Below are 20,824 nucleotides of genomic sequence, written 5' to 3'. Positions count from 1 at the left end.
TTGCAGTGTTTTTATTTGTGTGGATTCCTCAGCAGATGTCACTTCAGGAAAACCTGCCCTTGGCAAGCAGGGCTCTGAAGACTCTCCGACAGTAGGGGGTGGGGGGCATCTGGGAGAGTGGGCCCTGGGCCTGAGGGGTGGGTACAGGTCGACCCTCAGGGACCAAACGCAGTGTCGCCGGCCTGGCCCTCGGGCGCTGCAGGTCGAAGGCCGCCCTGCGCCTGAAGTTCGAGGTGTGCGAGGGGCTGCGGGGCCACCTGACGCTCCTGCCCGAGGCTGGCTGTGTCCAGGCCCTGTCGTCCTGCTCGGTGCGGCTCAAGTTCCTGCCCAGGTGCGTGGCGTGGCGGGGTCCCTCCGCCCGGTGGGGGGACTCTGGGGTAGAGCCGGAAGCTGGCTCGACGCCCATGTCGTGGCTCCTGTGTTTCTTAGCTTTTATGTAATTTCTGGCTCTCGTCTGACTTCAAAGCACCCTCATAGTTCAGCATTTTGTCGTTTCGCAAATATAAAGAAGAAAAGAACATTCAAGTGCCTCCTGTCTCTTTCAGACGCTCCCTCCCGGAAGATGCCGGGAAGTATTTTGACAAGGAAAGCAGAGTCCTGGAGGCCCCGGTGACTATCCGGGTGGCTGACCAGGTCTGTGTGGGGCACTTCTGGGAGTGCGGGCACCCTTGGGGAGCAGAGGGCACGGGGGGGATGGAGGGAGGGTCTTTGTGGATCAGAGAGAGGCCCCGAGTGCTGTCCAGGGCCAGCAGGGCTGTCCCCAGGGCACCCAAACACACACGTGTGTACAGTCCACCCCACACTCAGATCTAGGTGCCCAGGAGTGTGCACGTCCTCCGTACACACGCCACGCGTGAGCACATAATGCACCGCACACGTAGACGCACAGGTGCACATGTGTGTGCACACGCACTCCTGCACCCGCCCGCCCATGCTGCCCGTCCCAAGCCAGGGGCCAACAGGGAAGGGGTCGTGTCCCTGAAAGGTGTGCCGTCGGCCATCAGCTCACAGCCGGGATGGTGCTGTTCTCATTTTGGGAAACACTTGCATAAACTGACCTCGGTGACCGGATGTTCTTGCCCTCCGCACTTCAGATCAAACCCGTGGGGTTTACTGTCCACGCCATAGTCACCACCTCGGACCTGGAGCTCAGCCCCTCGGGGGTGGACTTCGGCTACTGCACTATCTATGAGGCCGTCAGGACCCAAGTCAGCCTCTGCAACCACTCCCTCCTGCCCCAGGAGTTTGGGTTCATCGGGCTCCCCAAGGTGACTCGTGTGGTCAGAGCGGGAGGTTTGGGGCTTGGGCTGCTGCCCAGGGTCCAGGCGCCTGAGCCATTCCCGGACTCCACACTCACCTCCAGGCACCTCGGCCAGGGCGTCTCTGTGGCCGTCCCTCTCCTCATGCCCGCGGCCCCATCCCCACCTCACCCTGCCTCTCTCGCCCTCTGTCCGCCCGCTGCGCCCTCAGCATCCAGAGTCCTCTCCCCGCCCTTCCTTCCGGGACTCTTGCCTGCCTGGCCCTGCAGGGCGGCCAAGACGAGGCCCAGGCCTGGCTGTCCTCACTCCTCTGGGGCCACGCCACCCAGGACCCCGCTGCCCACCCACATATATGCGGACACAGACACACACACATGTACATATGCATGCAGACACATACACACACATATCCACACGTGCTCACATGCATGCAGATGCACACTCACATACACACAAGTGCTCACATGCAGGCAGACACACAGACATGCACGCACACCACCCTCACACACACTCGTCTGCACACATGATCACATACACGGGCTCACACCATGTAGCACACTTACATGCATCTTACATCCATGTAGCCACACACACATTCACACTCGCTCACACACTGCTACACCCCGGCCACACGCATGTCCATGCCGGCTCCCTGTGGCCCTCCCAGCAGGTCACTGAGTTTTCACTTTGGCATCCATGGTCTTCCGTTTGCCAGTTTGTGGACATCCAGCCCAGTGACGGGTTCGGGACCATCCTGCCGCTGGAAACTCTGCAGCTCGATGTAATCTTTCAGCCCACCAAGGCCAAGGAGTACAACTTCAAGCTCGTCTGCAAGTCAGAGATTAACCGGTGAGCTTGGCAGGATGGGGCGCATGGAGGGCCCTGGCAGCCAGCTTGGGAGGAGCCGCCCCTGGCCATTCAGGCTGACCACAGGGCTGGGCAGCAGTGCCGGCCTCAGGAAGCTTAGACCCAGGTCCGTACGCCTGGGATCCAAGCTGCCTTGCAGGCGTGTGTGCTGTGCACATGTGTGAGTGCACCTGTGGGCGTGTGTGAGTGTGCAGCGCATCCCCTGGGCACGAGCCCCGCTTGCCCTCGTGCACCGTGTGATGGGCCAGTCTCCGGACCTCCCTGGCCTCCGTGTCTACCCTGAGAACTGGGGCTAAGAAGGCGCTGGGGAGGGAGAAATGTACTGGACGTGGAGGGGGTCTGGCGTGAGGGCCGGCTCTTGTTGCTACTTGGGATCATCAGCCTCTGGTGAGGAGCGTGGTGGGCCTCCCGCCCCCGTGGGACCAGCCCTCCTGCCCCTCTCCTTCCCTTCCTCTCCAGTCCCCACCCACATTCCAGCCTGAGCTGCTGTCTGGTCCTGGCTGGGGGCCTGGGCAGCCCTGGGTAAGGTCGGGCTGGCGCCCTCCTCCAGCCGGGCACGTGGCCGTGGCGGGACAGGCGGGCCCAGGATCTGACACACCTGAGGGAAAGCAGGAAAGGCTTCACGGTCCTGATCTTTGGGAGCGAAGTGCAGAGTCAGAACCCGCGGAGGAAGCCAGGCACCAGCCTCTGCCGCCCCGCTGCGTCCCGCTGCCCGCCCCTCGCCTCGGACTTAGGGACCCGTCCGTGGGCTGGGCCCCTCTGGGCTTGTTGACAGCTCTCTCGGCCTCTGGAAGACAAACCCCAGGGAGAGAGGGGCTTGTGAGATAACCTCGGTGCTCGGGGCCTGTGGTAGGAGCTCCATAGATGTTTGCTGATCGAATGTGCGTTTAGTGTTTCTTCAAGAACCATCTACGTATAAATTGAAACTGCCAAAAACTCAGCCAGGAACTGTCTTGGGGAGGCTAGGAAAGCTCGAGCTGTGAGACCTCAGGGATTAAAGAGTGCATGCGGAGCCCAGAGGAGATAGATAGATAAATAAATAAATATTTAGGCAAAAAAATATTTTAAACATGACAGAAAAGGAAACAAAAATGGGCTATATATATATATATATATATATATTTTTTTTTTTTTTTTTTTTTTTTTTTTTTTCCCCTAGGAAGGCTTTATTTTTCTGCCAGGCAGAAGGGAAGGCACAGCAGGCTAGCACCTCAAGAACAGTGTCGTGTCCCCCCCACCCCCACCCCCGCCTTTGCAAAACAGTCACAGCTGGCATCAGGCAGCCCTGTAACTGGGTCTTTTTGTCTCTGGATTATTGGCCTGCGACTTTTTTTCTGAAATGCAAATGCTACAAGGGGTGATTTGCTACAGGGGAGTGCAGGATGTAATTCACATAGTGTTATAGAGTAATAGGTTAGCTTTGTGAAGTACAAATCTAGTTACAGACACTACAGATTAGTAACTGTTAAAAAAAAAAAAAAAAACTAGGAGTGATTAACTCTTTCAGGCCAGTTTATGTTTCTTCTCTAGCCTGTTCACCGCTCCCTTTATTTTCCTTGTTCTCAGGGGAAGGAAAACTTCATTTCTATGTTTGCTGCAGACTAAGTCCCCACTGCTAGTTCATTCCCAGGGATGACAGCCTGTCTTCTGTAGCTTCTTCAGGCTGGCAAGGGGCTCGTAGACCCTACTTAATTGGGGTCATGGAGCTCTCGCCCTGTCCAATTAAGGGCCCCAGGATGACTTCTGCTGTTGTTTTGGCAGGATCTGTTCTGAGAAATGGCTGGAATCTTTGCATCATCATTATCTTGATGAAACCTATTGTAATCTGATAAGGGTCCTTCCATCCAGTTTGGAGATAGTCCTTTAAATTATGTCTTTTCCAGGATGTATAATGCCCTGGTTGTAGGTCATGGGGCATCTGATCAGATCTAGGTGAATTCCTCCCTTTTCAAGTTCCCGAAAATAACTTGAGATATTCTGTACCTGTTAGTGAGGTAGCCTTCCTAATTTATCTGATAAAGCTGCTGGGCACCCAAGAATTTCCAGTCTCGTAGGTGCTGACGGGTGCGTCGCGACTTCCGTATGCCCTCTTTCTGGTCCTCCAATATTTAGTGTTTTCTCGGAGTGGAAGTCCAGGCCGGCACGGGCAAGAGAAGAGAAGGTGTCCTCAAGGCAAAAGAAACCTCGGCAGCTGCTAGGTCAGCCTCTCCCCCGTTCTCCACCGCAGCCTCGGAGTTCCGCAGCCGAGTCGGCGGGCTGGGTGTGATCAGGCACAGCCCTGCGGCAGGGAGTCCGTGGCGATTTGGACTCAGAGATATCCTCCAACCCTCCGCTCTCCTGAAGGAGGCTGGCATGGAGAGAGATTCCCGAGCTTCCCATCAAACCAAGGGGCCCTGTGGGGCCCAATAAATATATTTTTAAATGCAAAAATTTTTTTTTAAAGTTTAAAAGCTTCCCAAAATGAAAGATGCAGATGGCTTCACTGATGAGTTCTTCCAAACATTTAAAGAAAAAATGATGCCAATTTTACACAAATCTTCCAGAGAACAGGAGATGATGGGAAATCTTGCTGCCCTCAGCCCAGTGCTGCTGCTGCTGATGTTAATGATGATGATGATGAAGATAATGATGATGATGGAGATGGAAGTGGTGATGACAGCGATGTTGATAATGATGATGATGGTGATGATGATGGTGATGATGGTGATGATGATGGTGATGATGGTGATAGTGATGATGATGGTGGTGATGGTGATGATGGTGATGATGGTGATGGTGACGATGATGGTGATGATGATGATGGTGACGGTGATGGTGATGATGATGGTGATGGTGATGGTGATGGTGATGGTGATGAGGATGGTGATGATGGTGATGATGATGGTGATGATGATGGTGATGATGGTGATGATGATGGTGATGATGATGGTGATGATGGTGATGATGATGGTGATGATGATGGTGATGATGGTGATGGTGATGATGATGGTGATGGTGATGATGATGATGGTGGTGATGATGATGGTGATGATGGTGATGGTGATGATGATGATGGTGGTGACGGTGATGACGGTGATGATGGTGATGGTGATGATGATGATGATGGGGATGAAGGTGATGATGGTGATGACATTCCGGAGGTCAGCCACACCCCCAGAGCAGGGCCGATTGTCCCCTTGGCCTGGCCCCTGTGATGGGCACCAGCTGCCTGTGTGACCAGATAAAAGAAGCTGGAGGCTCGCACGCAGCTAAGCAGGGAGGCCAGGCATGTTGCATGTCTGCCTCTGAGGTCAGGAGAACATTCCCCACACGCTGATGGATTCATCTCACCTCGGTGGTTTTTGAGGGGGAGAGAAACATGTATAGCGTGCATGGAGATAAAAGCATTTTCTCAGCAAACGTGGCACTGGGTGTCCTGGCTGAACCCGCTGCCTGCAGGTCACAGCAGCTGCCTGGGCCTGGGTGACGAGACCTGACGGTCTTTCCCTGCAGCAAAGTGGAGCAGGACCTGAGAGAGCCACGGGGGGCTCCTCAGAGGGACATCGGAATACGCATGGTCACAAGAATGGAAAGGAAGGGGCTGGAGGGGGCTTGGGTGGGCCCCCCACCCCCAGTTCCCAGGTCAACGGAGCAAGGCCACAGGCCACGTCCCTCACAGGCGCTTGAACCAGCCGGGAAACAGCTCCATCACCTTCCTGAAGTGACTCCAAGCAGCTCTTACTTTTTATATGTAATGATTATCACATTCCATACATTTGTGTTTTTTCAACTAATTAATTTCTAACAATAACCTCAATGACATCTCCACCCAGAAGGAATTCTTTTAACATTTAGAGCCTGTGGTCACAGGACACAAAAATATACATTGAAATATTTCAACCTATGAACACATTTTTGTTACGGACAAGTGTGACAGGGCCATCGACATTACCTCATAAAGCATTAAAACATATGTAATTAGGATAAAATCCAATGGCACGAGTACAATGGAAATAGGAGTTCAAAGAAACATGGAATGTAAATTTTCCACTGGTTAAAATCCCAAATATATGTTCTTTTTTTTTAAAACCGGATGCTGGCAAGAATCAATTCACGGGGTCTCCCTGGTGGCGCAGTGGTTGGGAATCCGCCTGCCAATGCAGGGGACACGGGTTCAAGCCCTGGTCCTGGAAGATCCCACATGCCGCGGAGTAACTAAGCCCGTGCGCCACAGCTACTGAGCCTGTGCTCTAGAGCCCGTGCTCTGCAACAAGAGAAGCCACCACAATGAGAAGCCCATGCACCACAACTGAAGAGTAGCCCCCGCTCGCCGAAAGTAGAGAAAGCTGCATGCAGCAACGAAGACCCAACGCAGCCAAAAAAAAAAAAAAAGAATCAATTCACTATGGTATATAGATTCCCATGTTTATATTTAAAGAGTAATTTATCAGGTTTTTAAAAACATTTATTTATTTGGCTGTGCCGGGTCTTAGCTGCGGCATGCAGGATCTTTAGTTGCAACATGTGGGATCTAGTTCCCTGACCAGGGATCAAACCCAGGCCCCCTGCATTGGGAGTGCAGGGTCTTAACCACTGGGCCACCAGGGAAGTCCCCTATCAGTTTTATTTTTTAAATGTCAGTGAATATTTAAGGAAATAAGCCAGAAATTACCTGCTTTGCAACTGTTTAAACTTGTGATTAAAATTTTAACTATCTAATTAAAATGTGCACAGGGGCACAAAGTATTTTCAAAATTTACTAAAATTTTGAGCTGAGCTGCCCACGCTGTCATTTCTAGGTGCTTCAAGCTGACGTGCCGGGCTGTGGTTGTCCACCCGCTCCTGGAGCTGTCCCACTACCAGGTCAAGTTTGCGGCCACCTCCTTGTACGACACGTCGGTGGCCACCCTGTACGTCATCAACTCCCGCCTGAGTGTGAACCCGCCGACGCCCTCGGTACCCCGCATCGGCTTGGAGGACGCATCCCCCGTGGGGCCCACATCTTTCGAGTTCCTGCTGCCCCCAGACTCCCCCATCACTATCTCACCCTCGGTGGGCACCGTGTGGCCAGGAAAGGTGGGTGTGGGCCCCACGGGTGGGCCGGGGCGGGGCCAGCCCAGGGGGCCGGTCTCTACTCTCCCTGGACCGCAACGATTCAACCAGACAGCAGACGTGGAGATCAACCTGGATGCTTATCAGACCCAAGCAGGCCACGGTGCCCTCCGCCCAGCCCAACTTGGCCCCAGAGGTGGGGCACCCACGGGCAGCTGACCCCACAGGCCCCTGGCTGGAGGCTCCAGCAGCTCAGGCTGAGGGAGGGTGTGCAGCCCTTGCATCTCACAGCAGATGGGCACAGAGGCCACACAGCACCTGGTCACCAGGAGCACAGGGTGCCTGTCCACTGGCTGATTGGCGAAAGGTTTCCCCACCACTGCTTTTGCTGATAAAGCAGAAAGAGCCTGGGCGTGGAGGCAGAGGCTCCCTGGGGCCATCACAGCCTCTCTGAGCTGAATTCCTTACCTTCAAGGGTCAGGGGTGACAGCCACTGTGAGGGGACTCAGTGGGGAGGGGCACATGCAGGTCCTGGACGCTGGCAGCGTTTCAGTAAGTGAGTATTGAAATGCATTTTATTAAACTTAGCAAATTCAGCTTAAGTCATGGTTCTCCTCTCCAAGGGGGTTACTGCAGCCGTTACCCACCCCTGCTCCCTTGCTGCGCTGAGCACGGGGCAGGCCGTGGTGAGTGAACCCCCTTTGGGACCTGGGGCTGTCCCAGGGGGTGGACTGCAAGGTGGACATGCTTCAGAAAGGGGAACAGGTGAGGGTGCAGGGACTCACCCCCAAGTCTCAGTGGCTGAACACAAACGTCCCCTTCTCACTCATGCCCCGTGGGCAGTGGGCTGGTCCATCACAGGACACCCCCCCCCCGGCATGGTGAGAGGGGCTTGGTGATCATGTCTGCAGCCACCTCAACTTCCAGGGACAGAGGTCAGGAAGGACCTTCCAGAAGGGCTCGTCTAAGCTGAGACCCCAAAAAAGAGATGGGGTATCACCCCAGGATGTCCAAGAGCATGACCAGAGGATCCCGGCGGCGGCGGCATCAGGGTGCTGGGGGGCACCCACAGGGGCCCCTCTGCCCTCCGGCCTCTCTCTCCACAGAGGTGCCTGGTCCGGGTGGCCTTCCGGCCCGTGCTGCCCAGCGAGCTGATCCACCAGGAAGCCTTACAGGCCCTGACCAAAGAAGCTGAGGCCAAATTGGTACATGGTTGGGGGGGAGGGGGGAGCCTGGGGGTGTGCTGCCCACTGCGCACCAGGCTGCTGCACAAAGTCTTGAGAACAAACCCCACCGACCTTGAGGCTGGGGGGCCGGGGGTCAGGAGCCCTGGGCAGACTTTTCTGGAGCCTTGTGTGTGTAGAACTGTTTCAAGAGGTTAACACTTTTTCTTGGCAAAGCTCCTCCCTCCCCTCTTGAAAGCATCGCTAGGCGAGGTGGATCCCCAGACGGTGGTCCCAGGAGGGTGGGCCAGGCCCCTCTGCACTGGTTAGCAGGGGGCTTGCCCTTACAATGGAGGGGGAACAGATGACCCTCAAAGGGGCCTGTGAATCCTAGCAAGTTCAGGCCTGGAGAGGCAGCCACCACCAGGCTCCTGCCGGGAAAGGACGTCCAACAGAGCTGGGCAGTCACAGCCCAGGGCCTGCCTGCTGCTGCCATGGGGACGCAGAGAGCCCCGCGACTCCCCACGGCCTCTGGGTCCTGATCTTGAGCACCCGTGCTGTCATAGCAAGCGCAGGAGCAGGGGCAGGGCCTGCAGCCTGCCGGCAGGGCAGTGAGGCTGGGGGCAAAGCACAGGGACCAGGACCCCCAGTTCGGCCAGCCCTCCGCCCTGCCCCGCCCCGGACCTCGGTCTCCCCGATGGTAAAGACAGACATTGGGGTCTCCGCACCTGCCGATGGTGTCCCCCAGGGAGCCGCTTGGAGTTTGGGACCCTGGGCTCCTACCCTGGGCGGTCTGCCGGGAGGAGAGTCCCCGGGGCAGCTCCACAGTTGGCCTCCCACCTCGCAGTCCCAGAAGGACACGGCCACCCAGAGGAAGGACCAGCGGAGACAGTCCTTCTCCATGCTGCGGCTGCAGAACCGAGACCGGCTGTTCCAGGCCTCTGCCTCCCAGACCCTGGAGCTGCAGAAAGAGGACCTCACGCCCAGGTGGGCCCGTGAGAAGGCTGCCCCCCACAGAGACTTCCTCCACCTGGAGCCGAGCTGTTTTGAGCCTTGTGACTGGAAGGCCGGGGTGGGGCTGGCTTCAGGTACAGCTGGAACCAGGAGCTGCCTTGAGTCCCCTCAGGCTCTGCCTTCCTGGGCACCTGCTCACCTCCTTCCCCTGGGGCCCTAGGGCCCAGGGTCCCTGTGAACAACCTCAGGCCAGGGGCTGGGGAGATGCTGAACCCCTGACTCCCATGTTCCCAGCTCAGCAACCCCAGCCTCCCCAGCTACCAAACGAGCTCCAGAGAACTCCAATGGGCTTGAGCCACTTGCCAGCCCTGGACCCTTGCCTGTGGCTCCAGGAACATGGCTCTCTGGTTAGGTGCCTGACCAGACCCTAGGGGAGGGGGGAGGCCGCCACAGCAACCAGGGAAGGGGTGAGAAAACCAGCTGGTCAGACAAAACTGGGACAGCCACAGCCTAGGCCACAACGTGGCCCCCCAAGGCTGCCACCCCATACCCTCTGGCCCAGGGCCCTGGGGAGCAGGCTTGGCCTTATGGACCCCTCCATGGAAGGCAGCGCGGGGCCTCTTGGGCCGCTGGGGGCAGCCTAGGGACAGGGGTGTGAGAGCACCTTGCCGGTTCCACTGCAGCTCCCAGGAGTACCAGGCTGCGCGGGCCACCCTGACCAGATCTTTCCAGGGGAAGTTTGACAAGTTCGTGGTCCCCTGTGTTGTTGCCAGTGGCGACACCAAAGACAGGAAGGGGACGGAACCCCTGCGCTTCAGGTGCGGTGCTCTGGGCAGGGTGGGGCGTGGTCGGCCAAGAAGTCACTGTGCCCGCTCTGCAACCCCCCAGATCTGGGTGGGGCCAGCATGGGGTCAGGCTGAGAGGGCGGGGCATGCGGCGCCCACTTGGCCCTCAGCAGCTACCCGCCATCTCAGCCCCCACAACACTGTGTACCTGGAGCTGTGGTGTCCAGCGGTAGCACCATCCGTTGTGGTGACGTCCGACAAAGGCAAGACCACTGCTGACTTTGGCGACATCGCTGTAGGTGTGTTCTAATCGGGCCCAGCCCCCCACGGCCAGCCCCCACCCATAGGGACCCAGGCACCCCATTGCCGCCTGGGCTCCCATGCCCCACCCCCGGGCCCGGGCAGTGACCCGGCTCCCCCATTTCAGGACAACGCGGCATAAAGAAGATCTCCATCCAGAACATCTCCCCCGAGGGTCTCGATGTATCCTTGTCCACACCTGGCCCAGGCGGCCTGCTGCAGGGGGACGAGGGCGTCTGGTGAAGGGCTGCGGCCCCGTGCTTGTCACCCGTCCTTGACACTGGGCCGTCAGCTGGAGTACTCCGTGCTGAACCCCAGCGGCCCCTTTGTCCTGCTGAAACCCGTCAGCAAGCTGGCGTCTGGAGAGACCCGGGCCCTGCAGCTGTCCTTCTCCCCCCGTGAGAGCGTCCTGGTGAGTCCTAGGCCCACCCTGAGCCAGGCTGCAGCCCTGGGGCTCCACGGCCCCATTCTCCACTCTGCACACCTGCCAAGTGCCCAGGCCCGGGGAGCCGCTGGCCCTCCGGGGCCCTGGCCTCGCTGGAAGGAGGAGAAGGCCAGGGAGCTCCAAGCCATCTTAGGTCCCGACGCCCCGACCCAGCTGCTCCGAGACGGAGCCCCCACACCTGCCTCTGACACGTGTCTGCTCCACGCTAAGGAACGTGGTCTCCCCAGGCCCAGGAAATGCTGGAGGTCATCACCAAGAGAGGCACGCTCTCCCTGGCCCTCGTGGGCACAGGCGTGGCGTCCGTGACCACGTGCTCCATTGAAGGAGGCGTCCTCAATATGGACTACGCGATGGCCGGAGAATCCACCTCCGCGGGCTTCAAGGTGGGGACATGGCGCCTGCCCCGCCTCCTGGGAGGGGTCGTGCCCCAGGAAGGGGTCAGCCCTGCCTTGGTCAGGGAGCCAGTGCGGGTGCAGGCCGCTCCCACCCCACCCCCCGGCAGCGGTCACCTCCACGGCCCTCTCTAGCAGGAGAAGCTGAGGGTGCACACCCTCGTCCCCCACCTCCCCGGTGCCTCTGCTGCCCGGGCCTCCTGCCTCACGGCCTTTGCGTGGACTGCCCCACCTGGGCTCAGGGGGCGCTCAGCTCAGGCACAGCCCAGGGCAGGGGCCGTGTGGGCTCCCCAGCCGGGGCAGGAAGGCACGCCTGGCTCTTACTGCTCCCCCAGTGTCTGAGGGACATGCCAACCTTAGGATGAAGCCACCCACAGGACACCTGCTTCCTTGCCCGGTTTAGTCCAGGTGCTGACAGCAGAGCCCGGGCCAGGGATTCCAGGAAATGTTTTATGGGGGGATGGGGTGCTCTCAGGGGAAGAGGGTGAGGGCGGAGAAGAACCCCGGGCAGGGATGCTGCTCCGGCCGAAGGCCAGCCTGAGCCTGACCGCCCAGGGTGTGGCCCAGCGGCAGCGCAGGGAGCTGAGACCTGGTTGCAGCAGCCTGTCCATCGGTTGGCCAGTCCAGCTGGTCCAGTGACTGAGCCCTGCTCCTTGCAGCTGCAGAACAATTCCCCGCTGCCCATCAAGTTCTGCATGCAGCTGGACAGCCTCTCCACCAGGAGCGGAGACCAGCACGGGCTGCCGCAGTTCCTGGCCTCCCCGGCCCAGAGGACGGAAGTCGTGGGTGAGCTTGGCCGGCTGGGGTGGTGACCGCTGCTGGCGGGGGCCTGTGTGGGGCATGGGGGCGCGGGGTTGGGGGGCGCTGGGCGCTGCAGGGGGAGCCCGACCTGCCAGGCCGCCCTGCCCCCAGGCACTCAGAACTACAGCGGCCAGAGCGTGTTCAGCGTGGTCCCGGTGCAGGGCGTTATGGAGCCGGGCAGGGCGCAGGACTTCACCGTGACCTTCAGCCCAGACCATGAGAGCCTGTACTTCTCTGACCGGCTTCAGGTCGTGCTCTTCGAAAAGGTGCAGCTCCAGGAGCCCAGCCTGGACCCCTGTTCCTGGCCCAACCCGCCCGCATACGCGTGTCTGAGGCCCTCGCCCTCCCCCAAACGGCCCCACATTGGAGGCCTGTTGCCTGGGGGCTCTGCATCAGGTTGGGGGTCATGAGGTGGATAGACCAGAGTCCCGGGTCCCACAGGCCTGCACCCCAGCACTGCCCACTCCCGGAGCCCCATTCGCAGGGTCGTGGACCGAGTCTGCTATGCTCCTGCCCCCAGAAAATCTCCCACCAGATCCTCCTGAAGGGCGCGGCCCGCGAGCACATGATGTTTGTGGAGGGCGGAGACCCCCTGGATGTGCCTGTGGAGTCCCTGACCGTGATCCCTGCCTTCCACCCCGAGCGCAGACAGGGTGAGCCCTCTGAGGTCCTGGGAGCCCCAGTAGGGGCGGGGCGGCAGTAGGAGGACCAGTCCTGCTCTGACCGCACCCTTGGCCCTGGGGGCCTGCATGTAGGGCCGGCATTCCTGGCCCATCCCCCAAAGCCAGCTATCCTCGCCCAGCCCCGCCCACTATCCTTGCCTGACCCAGCTCCCCCACTCCCTTGGTGGTACCCCCACTGCCCTGAGCCCCCAGCCAGGCCCTCCCTCTCCAGAAGCTGAGGAGCTGAAGCCCATCCTGGTAACCCTGGTCTATGTCCAGTTGGACACGGACACGCCGGCCCCACCTGCCACCCGAGAACTGCAGGTGGGCTGCATCCGGACCACCCAGCTGTCCCCAAAGAAGGTGACCACAGCACTTCCCTGGCCTGCCTGGCACCTCTGCATCCACCACTGCCTGGGCAACCCAGGCCCCTCCTGGCCTTGCCCCCCGATAGGTGTGGGGTGTGCAGCCTGCTGGTCAGGGCTGAGAGGGCAGGTGCTGGGCTCCCTCATCCCCAGTCCCACTGCCTCCCGGGAGCTGTGCCCGCCCACCTGCTGACAGCGCCAATGCCTGCAGACTGTCGAGTTCAGCCTGGACAGCATCGTGTCCCTGCAGCACAAGGGCTTCACCATCGAGCCCTCCAAGGGCTTTGTGGAGCGCGGCCAGACCAAGACCATCAGCATCTCCTGGATGCCACCCATCGACTTTGATGTAGGTGCCTTGGACGGCGGCCAGGGAGCCTTCGAAAGCCACAGGCTGGGCAGGATGACAGCCCTGCCCCCACCCAGGGAGGGGACTGCAGGGGGGCCCTGGGCGGGTGAGGTGGGCAGCGCCACGGCCAGAAAACATCTGTCCGCTGTGCCAGCTGACTGAGGGTCCCCCTCCTTCCCCGCCTCTCCCCTTCCAGCCGGACCACCCACTCATGGTGTCAGCCCTGCTGCAGCTCAGGGGGGACGTGAAGGAGACCTACAAGGTCCTCTTAGTAGCACAGGTGGTGACCGGCCCCTGAGGCCACAGGAGTCTCTCCACGGAGCCCCCTCAGATCTTCCTGCCACATTCAAAGCCCTCCCCCGGTCTGTGGAACCAGCAGAGCCACCCAGGGGCCTGGGACCCGGACATCCCTGCTGGGCAGCTTCAAAAGGTTGGCCCCCTGCATGGCCCCATGGCCGGGGCACCCCAGCTCCACAGGCATGGCCACCTCCTGCTGCCCTGTCTCCAGTGAATCCGGGGCCAAGAGCTCCTGTCCCAGCCCCACACTCAGAACCGGCAATGAGGCCAGTCCTGACCACAACCTGCTCCCAGCCTGAACCCCTCGGAGCCCCCAGCCCCACCAGCACCCGCCCAGCCTTTCAAGGTCCTGGTGGGGGGAAGAGCTGCGCCCGCCGACCTGTCAATAAACCCTGTGTGAACCTGTGCATCCAGGCCTGCAGTGTGGGCCGCGGTGAGCCCTGCGGTGAGCTGTGAAGGAGAGATGGGGACACAGGCCCAGGGGGGCAGCCCCTGCCCCCACCCTCCCTCACAAGTCAGTCCATAAAACAGTGAACTCGGCCTGGAAGACTGAGCCCCGGGGGAACAGCTGTGTGTGTTGGGGGGAGGTGGCTTGCTGCGGGGCTGGAGTTGAGACCAGCCCACACCCAGAGAGGCCGGGGAGGGAGGGGGCCAGCAGGCTCCAAAGCCCAGGCGGCCCCTTAGGCCCCCCTGCTCCTCCCAAGTTCCAGGGTCCCTGATGCCCCCAAGCGAGGAGCGATGAGCACATGTCGGGGACACGCCCTCACTGTGTGCTCCCTCACAGCCCAGCCAGGGTCCGGGGACACCCAGCCCAGGAGTTTGGTTTTCCGCTTTTCTGAAGTGAGTCCGGGCTTAGCCTTCTGGGTCCTGACCAGCTCTTCAAGGGAGAAGCCCCCCAACTCCCAGCCCATGAGACCCTGTTGGGAGCTCAGAATAGTGCCTGCACCCAGCCCCTGCCTTCTGGAGAGTGGCAGGTTAGACACTGTCCCCACAGAGCCCACCCATCCGGGCCCCCTGTGGAAACCCCAGCACGCCCAGCACGCCCACGCCACCCCCGTGCCTGCCCCCAGGCGAACACTCGCAGCCTTCCCTGGCAGGAGTGGAGGGCAAGGTGCATCCTGGGAATTTCCTGGGCACAGGCTTCAGGACACCAGCCTGGAGCCCTCACCCCACTTCCTCGGTGCCCTTGGTGCCTGGAAGTCTGCCATCTCCCTAACCTTGAGCCAGTGACGGTGGCCACAGAGCAGCATTTTGCAGGACTTCAGTCTGGTGGGCAGACCCAGGTCCTTTCCTAACTCTCACAGGGGCTGCTCTCTCACTAGGTGAGAACAGAAGCCAGGGTCCTGCAGCCCAGGCCAGGCCCCAGAAGGAGGTCCTCCCTGGAGAGCACGACCCCTGCCTCCCCCTCAGGCTGGCCCACGGGAGGGGCAGGCCACTCTCCTCTAAACCATGGCCTGGCTCTCAGGGTTTAGAACCAGCCGGCCCTGGTCCTCACTGCCCAAGGCCCTGCCTGCACTCCTGCCTGCTGGCTGGACCAGTGCCCATCCTCCTTCCCACTCCTGAGCCGGGCCTCCAAAGCAGAATGGAGGCAGAGGGTGGCCAGGAGCCAAGCTCAGCCAGCCTGGCTGGAGCAGGGTGGGCAGGAGGGGCCCTGGGGGCCATGGTACAGCCTGGAGGTGCTGGACAGCTGCAGGACAGAGGCAGGACAGAGATCATGGAGCAGGTACCTGGCAGATCCAGGCATGAGAGAGCCAAGCCGAGGAGGCCCTGCCCTCAAGGAGCTGCAGTCACTTCCCCTCCAGTGGGGAGATGCTTGTGGAGTACGTCCTGAGTGCAATGAAGAAAAACACCGCAGGGTAGCTTCTCCTCCCACCCTCCCCAGATAAGGCACACCACCCTGCACCTTGCCGTGCTGACCACCTCCCTAAGCCTGAGCGCCGGATGGCGGAGCGGAAGGCAGAGGTCAGCGAGCGCCCGCAGCGAGTGTGCACACTAAATGTAGTTGAACAGCGCGCTAGGAACGCCCCAGCGTCTTGACTGCTGCAACCCTTACCTTGAGCACGGGGGTGTGTGCGAGGCGTGGCCACGTGTGTCCTGGCCGCCACCCTCCGAGGCCACACCCTGTGCAGACCGGGCCACAGCTGTTCAGGGTGCGCTCCGGTCCACCCCAAGCCCGACTGCAAGAAGCCAACGGGGCGAGACCGCCCCCCACCCCGCGATCCTAGGCTGAGGAAACACAGACAAGACGGACCTGCTGGGAGGGCCAAAAGGTGGGGCTTGTGGGCGGGGCTTGTGTGGGCGGGGCCCTGGAGCGGGGGAATCTAGGGCCTGCCCAGAGCCTGCGGGGTCGGAGCCGCTAAAGGGCGCGGCTAACCTTGGGCGGAGGGTAGGGGCGCGGCACGTGGGCGTGGCCACAGGGCGAGCCCTCCAATGGACGCGGTCTCAGGGGGCGGGGTTGGCGCTGGGAGCGGCCTAGGGGCGGGGCCTCCATAAGGCCTCGAGGCTAGTGGGCTCGCGCTTCCCGTCGGCGCTGAGCATGTTCGCTGGCGCCCTAGGTGACCGCGGGCTCCTGCTGCTGCCACCTCTCCTGCCGCTGCCGCAGGTAGGTCGCGGGGCGCTCGGCTCGTGCACCGCGGGGCGGGTCTGCGCTCGGCGCGCCCTGGCCCGGGCTCACCCCTGTCCCCACAGGTGGCGCTGGGCTTCGCGGAAGGCAGCTGCGACCCCTCGGATCAGTAAGTGGTGGGGGGGAGGGAGGGAGCTGGGGCCTGGCCCCACCCTGGGGGAGGCTCGGGCGGGGTGGTCGGCCGGGTCCTGCCTCGCCTGCTCCAGGTGCCCCCGTCCCCGCAGGTGCCCGCCCCAGGCCCGCTGGACCAGCCTGTGGCACGTGGGGTAAGTGGAGGCCGCGGCGCGCAGCCGGGTGCGACGGTTCTCCCCCGGGCCAGGCCCACCAGAACCCCACCCCGCCTGGCTCCACGGCTGAGGAGTCGCCAGCACTGTCCCCCTCCTGGGCCGCTGGTGGGAAGGCGCTGGGGCCCTCAGAGCCTGGCATGCCGACACCAGCCTCCTCCCCCAGCACCAGGGGCGACCTCCTGCGTGGGTCCTGCCTGAGTCCCCCATGGCTAGGGACACCCCCGGGGCCCTTGGCAGGACTTCCCTTGGAGCCTGCTTGCCCACCTCCCACTCCCTCGCTCCCCGCCCCTATGGGAGGCCCCTGTGAACATGGTCATTGGTCTGGGCACAGGACTGTGCAGTCGGTCTGGGACAGCGTGTCCTGGGAGTAAGCCCAAGGCCAGTTGTGGCCAGCCCTGGAGAGACAGCCAGAGCAGGCCAGGCCGGGCCGGCAGGAGGTCTGCGGCCTGGAGAGAGAGTCCCTGGTTGTCTTTTACCCTATCCATCGCCTTGTCTTGGGCAACCGAGCTGTGACTGCCCCCAGGGAGCAGGCGGCCAGCGGCCGGGGGTCGGTCCAGTGGCAGATCTCGCCCCCCCAACCAGGCTTCTCCTGCTCGCTGTCCTCCTGCTGCTGCTGTGTGGGGCCACGGCCAGCTGTGTCCGGTTCTGTTGTCTCTGGAAGCGGGCACACGCCCAGCCACACCTGCCATCAGCACCTGAGCCCTGCGACCTGACAGCCATCCCCGTGGACAGCGACAGCCCCATGCACAGCACTGTGTCATGTGAGTGCCAGCAGACCTCGCCCGGCGGCCCACCTGCCTGAAGGGGCGGCAGGGGACTGGTGAGGGCCAGAGCCACCCGTCCCCACAAACCCATTCTGGTTCCCTGCAGCCTACAGCTCTGTGCAGTACCCGCTGGGCATGCGGCTGCCCCTGCCCTTTGGGGAGCTGGACCTCGACTCTGTGACCCCTCCTGCCTACAGCCTGTATGCCCCTGAGCTGCCGCCCTCCTACGATGAGGCCGTCAAGATGGCTAAAACCAGACAGGAAGAGCCACCCCCCTCCCAGTAGCCCAGCCCCCTCCCTGAGGCCTCATGCCTAGAGACCCCTCCAGGGCCCCAGGAGTGGGGCCGCAATGCCCAACACCCCTGGCTGTAGCCCTGGTGCCCCGCGGAGGGGGCAGGAAAGCTCTCCTGAGCCTCCCGATGCCACCGGCCGCTCTGTCCTCACAGGGGACTGTGCAAGGGCACCCCAGCCCACCCTCACCATCCTTCCCTCCCGGGAAGGCCAGCCGTCCGGCACATTGCTGCAGCCCTGGCCTCGTTGCTATGTAACGCTGGGCATTTGAGCCAGCCGGCCCTGTGTTGGACACACACACACACACACACACACACGCACGCACGCGCGCGCTGCTACGTTCAGCCCTGGCCCCTGGCCCAGGCCCAGCAGGCCCTCAGCCCAGATGAGGCCCCACAGACCTAAGCCTCAAGGCTCAGGGCCTGCTGTGATGTCTACAGCTTTTTGAAGAGAGAGTGAATAAAGTTTCTATCTAAGTGATCTCCATATGGAGGAAAGAGCTCCGGGAGGGGCCCTCGGGCAGCCGCCTCCCAGGGCAGGCAGGCAGTGTGAGTACGTGGTCCTCAACCTATGCCCAGCCTGGCCTTCCGGCTGGTGTCCGGAGCCCAGAGCTGGGCTGTAGGCAGTGTCAGGTGTCCCACAGAAGTGATGGCCCAAGTGTGATGAGCAGCTCAGGAGAACCCTCTCCCTTCTCCAGACCCGCAGCTTTGCAGCCCCTTTTTCCAGCCTGGGGACAGTGAAGCACACATGAGTCTGGCTGGAGCGTTTATTGGCCACGGAGCTGGCGTGGGATGGATGACAGGGTGGGCAGCAGGGTGATGGCAGCAGGCAGCGGGCTTCCCACGGCCGCAGTGGCTGCTCCTACTGGACCAGCTTGAAGGACTCCCCAGTCATCATGGCCACGAACTCTGAGAGCAGAGGGACAAGTCAGCAGCCTGGCCCGACCCGGCCGCGGGGCTCCCGGATCCCATTCCCCACTCACCCTCGTAGTCGATGGTCCCGTCCCCGTTCTTGTCGGCTTCCTTCATCATCTGCTCGGCCTCCAGCTCGCTGAGGGGCTCGCCCGCATTCATGAGCACGTACCTGCAGGAGCCTGCCCTGAGCGGCAGCCAGCGGGCCCTCCCCCCGCCCCCGCCCCCGCGCCCGGCTCGGGCCCTACTTGAGTGTGTCCCAGTCGATGTAGCCCTTGCTCTCCTTGTCGAAGATGCGGAAGGCCGCCCTGAGCTCACTCTCCTGGTTCTGGGCCTTCTCCCAGTACACCCCCATCAGCGCCAGGAAGCTGTCGCAGTTGAAGAACCCTTTCTCTGCAGGGAGCAAGCGGCGGGCGCCCGAGTGAGGGCGGCGAGCCCCTCCCCACTCACACCCCGGTGGCGCCCCCCCACCCCCGCTTCCCCTGGCGGCCTCACTGTCTTTGTCCACATCCTTGGCCATGGAGGCCAGCTCGCTCTTGGTGGGGTTGATACCCAGCAGGCTCATGAGGCGCTCCAGCTCGTCCGTCTTCACCGCCCCGTTGCCCTCCTCGTCAAACATCTCAAAGACCCCCTTGTACTCCTCGATCTGCTCCGCCGTCAGGCGCTCCGTCTGTGGGGACACAGGCCCAGGCTTACCAGGGGCCCCTCCACCCCTCAGTCCGGGGGAGGCTGGAGGCCCCAGCCCAGAGCAGGCCTGAGGCCAGGCCGCACAGGGATGGGTCTTGAGGGGAGAGCAGGGCTCCGTGAGGTCACTCAGAGGGGACGGCGCTCGAGGTAGGGGCAGGCCAGCCATGTGAGAGTGCAGTAGGGGCAGCACTGGACAGCCAGTGAGGCCGGGGGAGGGACACCATGGACCAACAGGGGAGGAGCCTGATCTGGGGGCCAGGGTGAAGGCCCCAGCCTGTTCTGGCATCCCGGAGGGATAGTCCAGGGCCGGGCCACCCCACCTGCCACCGCCCCAGCCGCTTTCCGAAAGGGCTGCTCCGGCCTGGCCCCCAGAGCAAGGGCGGCACCAGTGGCTGGCAGGGCGCGGCCTCGGGCCCCCCAGTCCGCGCTCTCCGCCCAGCCTCATTGGATGTCTTCCTCAGGTCCCCAGAGATGCTCCCACCTTTGGTCACGGCCCCAGCCTGATCCCCGTGTGCGTAGAGGCCTGCCTGTTGTCCTCTCTCCCCCAGGCACTGCCTCCAACTCCCTCCGGACCGCCCAGCCCAGCCCATGGGGGGCTCTGCCGGGCGCCGGGAGCAGCCTTACCATGTCTGTGGCCGGCTGAGGGGACACTGCACGGTGGCGCTGGAGCTGCTTTGGGCAGAGTACAAGGGGCAGAGGGGGCGGCTGAGTTTTAGCGGGCCCAGCTGCCCGGGGTCCCTGGGGTCCAGATTCCAAGAGCCTTTTATGGCCAGGAGATCCTGTCAGCCCTATTTTGGGACAGGTTGGCCCTTCCCCACGTGGCCCTTCCTGGCCTGAGCAGCCCCTCACCCCAGAGATCCCTCTCTGACCCTGGGTCCCAGCCAAGGCCCCCCTGGGCCACAGCAAGGATGGACATCGTGGGCTGGGGCAGGAGAGGGGCTGTTCCCTTCTCCCCAGTGAGCCCCTTCCCCCCCACACTGTGCAGCGGGAGGCCCCACGGGCTGTCATCACTTCTTGGTGAGAGTTCTTGTTGACGGCCCTCCCTGGCCAGGTGTCGCCCTCACGTCCCCAAGGACCCAGGGCCCAGCATGGTGTCAGCACTTTGCAGACACCCTCTAAAGACAGATTCAATAAACAAATGCACTGGGGTCCCCCTCTGGCCACCCTGTGCAGAAGGGGCTGGGGGTCCACAGTCCCAGGAGAAGACAGCTGGCCACGAGCTAGGGGCGAGAGGATGCGGAGCAGACGGGACCCGGGGGCCGGACTGGCCATGGGGAGGCCAAGCCAGGTGTCCTCTGGGCGGTCAGGGGCTATTCTCAGGGAAACCTGACCCCCTTCCACTCAGAAGAGCAAAGCTGGCTCCCGAGGGAGCCCCGTGGCCTGGCTGTTTAGTAACAAGACGCCACAGCAGCACACACACCCCTGCCTATGTGCGCTCAGGCGGCTCTGGCTTCCGACCCTGGGCCCAGGTCCCTGTGCTTTTGTCCAGGCAGCGACCTGCTGGCCTGGCCACGGCACTCGGAGGTCTGTGATTACAAGCTGGGGCTGAGGGGGCTCCTCCCATCCCCGCTCCAGCTCCTGCCCCCAGCGATGG

At 61.8% G+C, this 20,824-nt stretch overlaps 3 protein-coding genes across 3 annotated transcripts in view; 2 read left to right on the top strand and 1 right to left on the bottom strand.

The window, feature by feature from the left end:
- Nucleotides 1-14,074, top strand: part of CFAP74 (cilia and flagella associated protein 74) — a 75,806-nt gene extending 61,732 nt beyond the window's left edge. The window contains exons 22-39 of the mRNA XM_082615271.1: nucleotides 203-331; nucleotides 546-633; nucleotides 1,095-1,268; nucleotides 1,975-2,108; nucleotides 6,905-7,181; nucleotides 8,264-8,362; nucleotides 9,168-9,307; nucleotides 9,958-10,092; nucleotides 10,249-10,358; nucleotides 10,487-10,542; nucleotides 10,652-10,771; nucleotides 11,032-11,187; nucleotides 11,856-11,982; nucleotides 12,109-12,263; nucleotides 12,518-12,650; nucleotides 12,892-13,022; nucleotides 13,236-13,370; nucleotides 13,567-14,074. Coding sequence (XP_082471397.1) covers nucleotides 203-331; nucleotides 546-633; nucleotides 1,095-1,268; nucleotides 1,975-2,108; nucleotides 6,905-7,181; nucleotides 8,264-8,362; nucleotides 9,168-9,307; nucleotides 9,958-10,092; nucleotides 10,249-10,358; nucleotides 10,487-10,542; nucleotides 10,652-10,771; nucleotides 11,032-11,187; nucleotides 11,856-11,982; nucleotides 12,109-12,263; nucleotides 12,518-12,650; nucleotides 12,892-13,022; nucleotides 13,236-13,370; nucleotides 13,567-13,668 — 2,401 coding nt within the window. The 3' untranslated portion in view covers nucleotides 13,669-14,074. The remainder of the gene's footprint in view (nucleotides 1-202; nucleotides 332-545; nucleotides 634-1,094; nucleotides 1,269-1,974; nucleotides 2,109-6,904; nucleotides 7,182-8,263; nucleotides 8,363-9,167; nucleotides 9,308-9,957; nucleotides 10,093-10,248; nucleotides 10,359-10,486; nucleotides 10,543-10,651; nucleotides 10,772-11,031; nucleotides 11,188-11,855; nucleotides 11,983-12,108; nucleotides 12,264-12,517; nucleotides 12,651-12,891; nucleotides 13,023-13,235; nucleotides 13,371-13,566) is intronic.
- Nucleotides 14,075-15,374: 1,300 nt separating this feature from the next.
- Nucleotides 15,375-17,984, top strand: TMEM52 (transmembrane protein 52). The gene is made up of 5 exons (XM_082613815.1): nucleotides 15,375-16,269; nucleotides 16,356-16,399; nucleotides 16,515-16,556; nucleotides 17,160-17,338; nucleotides 17,448-17,984. The coding sequence occupies exons 1-5, from the start codon at nucleotides 16,204-16,206 to the stop codon at nucleotides 17,624-17,626; spliced, it is 510 nt and encodes a 169-aa protein (XP_082469941.1). The 5' UTR covers nucleotides 15,375-16,203; the 3' UTR covers nucleotides 17,627-17,984.
- A 509-nt stretch (nucleotides 17,985-18,493) lies between these two features.
- CALML6 (calmodulin like 6) lies at nucleotides 18,494-19,820 on the bottom strand (the record flags this gene model as incomplete). The annotated part of the gene is made up of 5 exons (XM_082615813.1): nucleotides 18,494-18,540; nucleotides 18,615-18,715; nucleotides 18,792-18,936; nucleotides 19,039-19,213; nucleotides 19,551-19,820. The coding sequence occupies 5 exons, from the start codon at nucleotides 19,818-19,820 to the stop codon at nucleotides 18,494-18,496; spliced, it is 738 nt and encodes a 245-aa protein (XP_082471939.1).
- Nucleotides 19,821-20,824: the final 1,004 nt, after the last annotated feature.

This window comes from Mesoplodon mirus, assembly GCF_964341445.2.
Source record: "Mesoplodon mirus genome assembly, chromosome: 3".
Taxonomy (NCBI): Eukaryota; Metazoa; Chordata; class Mammalia; order Artiodactyla; family Ziphiidae; genus Mesoplodon; species Mesoplodon mirus.
The sequence above is the reverse complement of the archived record's forward strand: the minus strand, read 5'-3'. Positions and strand labels throughout refer to the sequence as shown.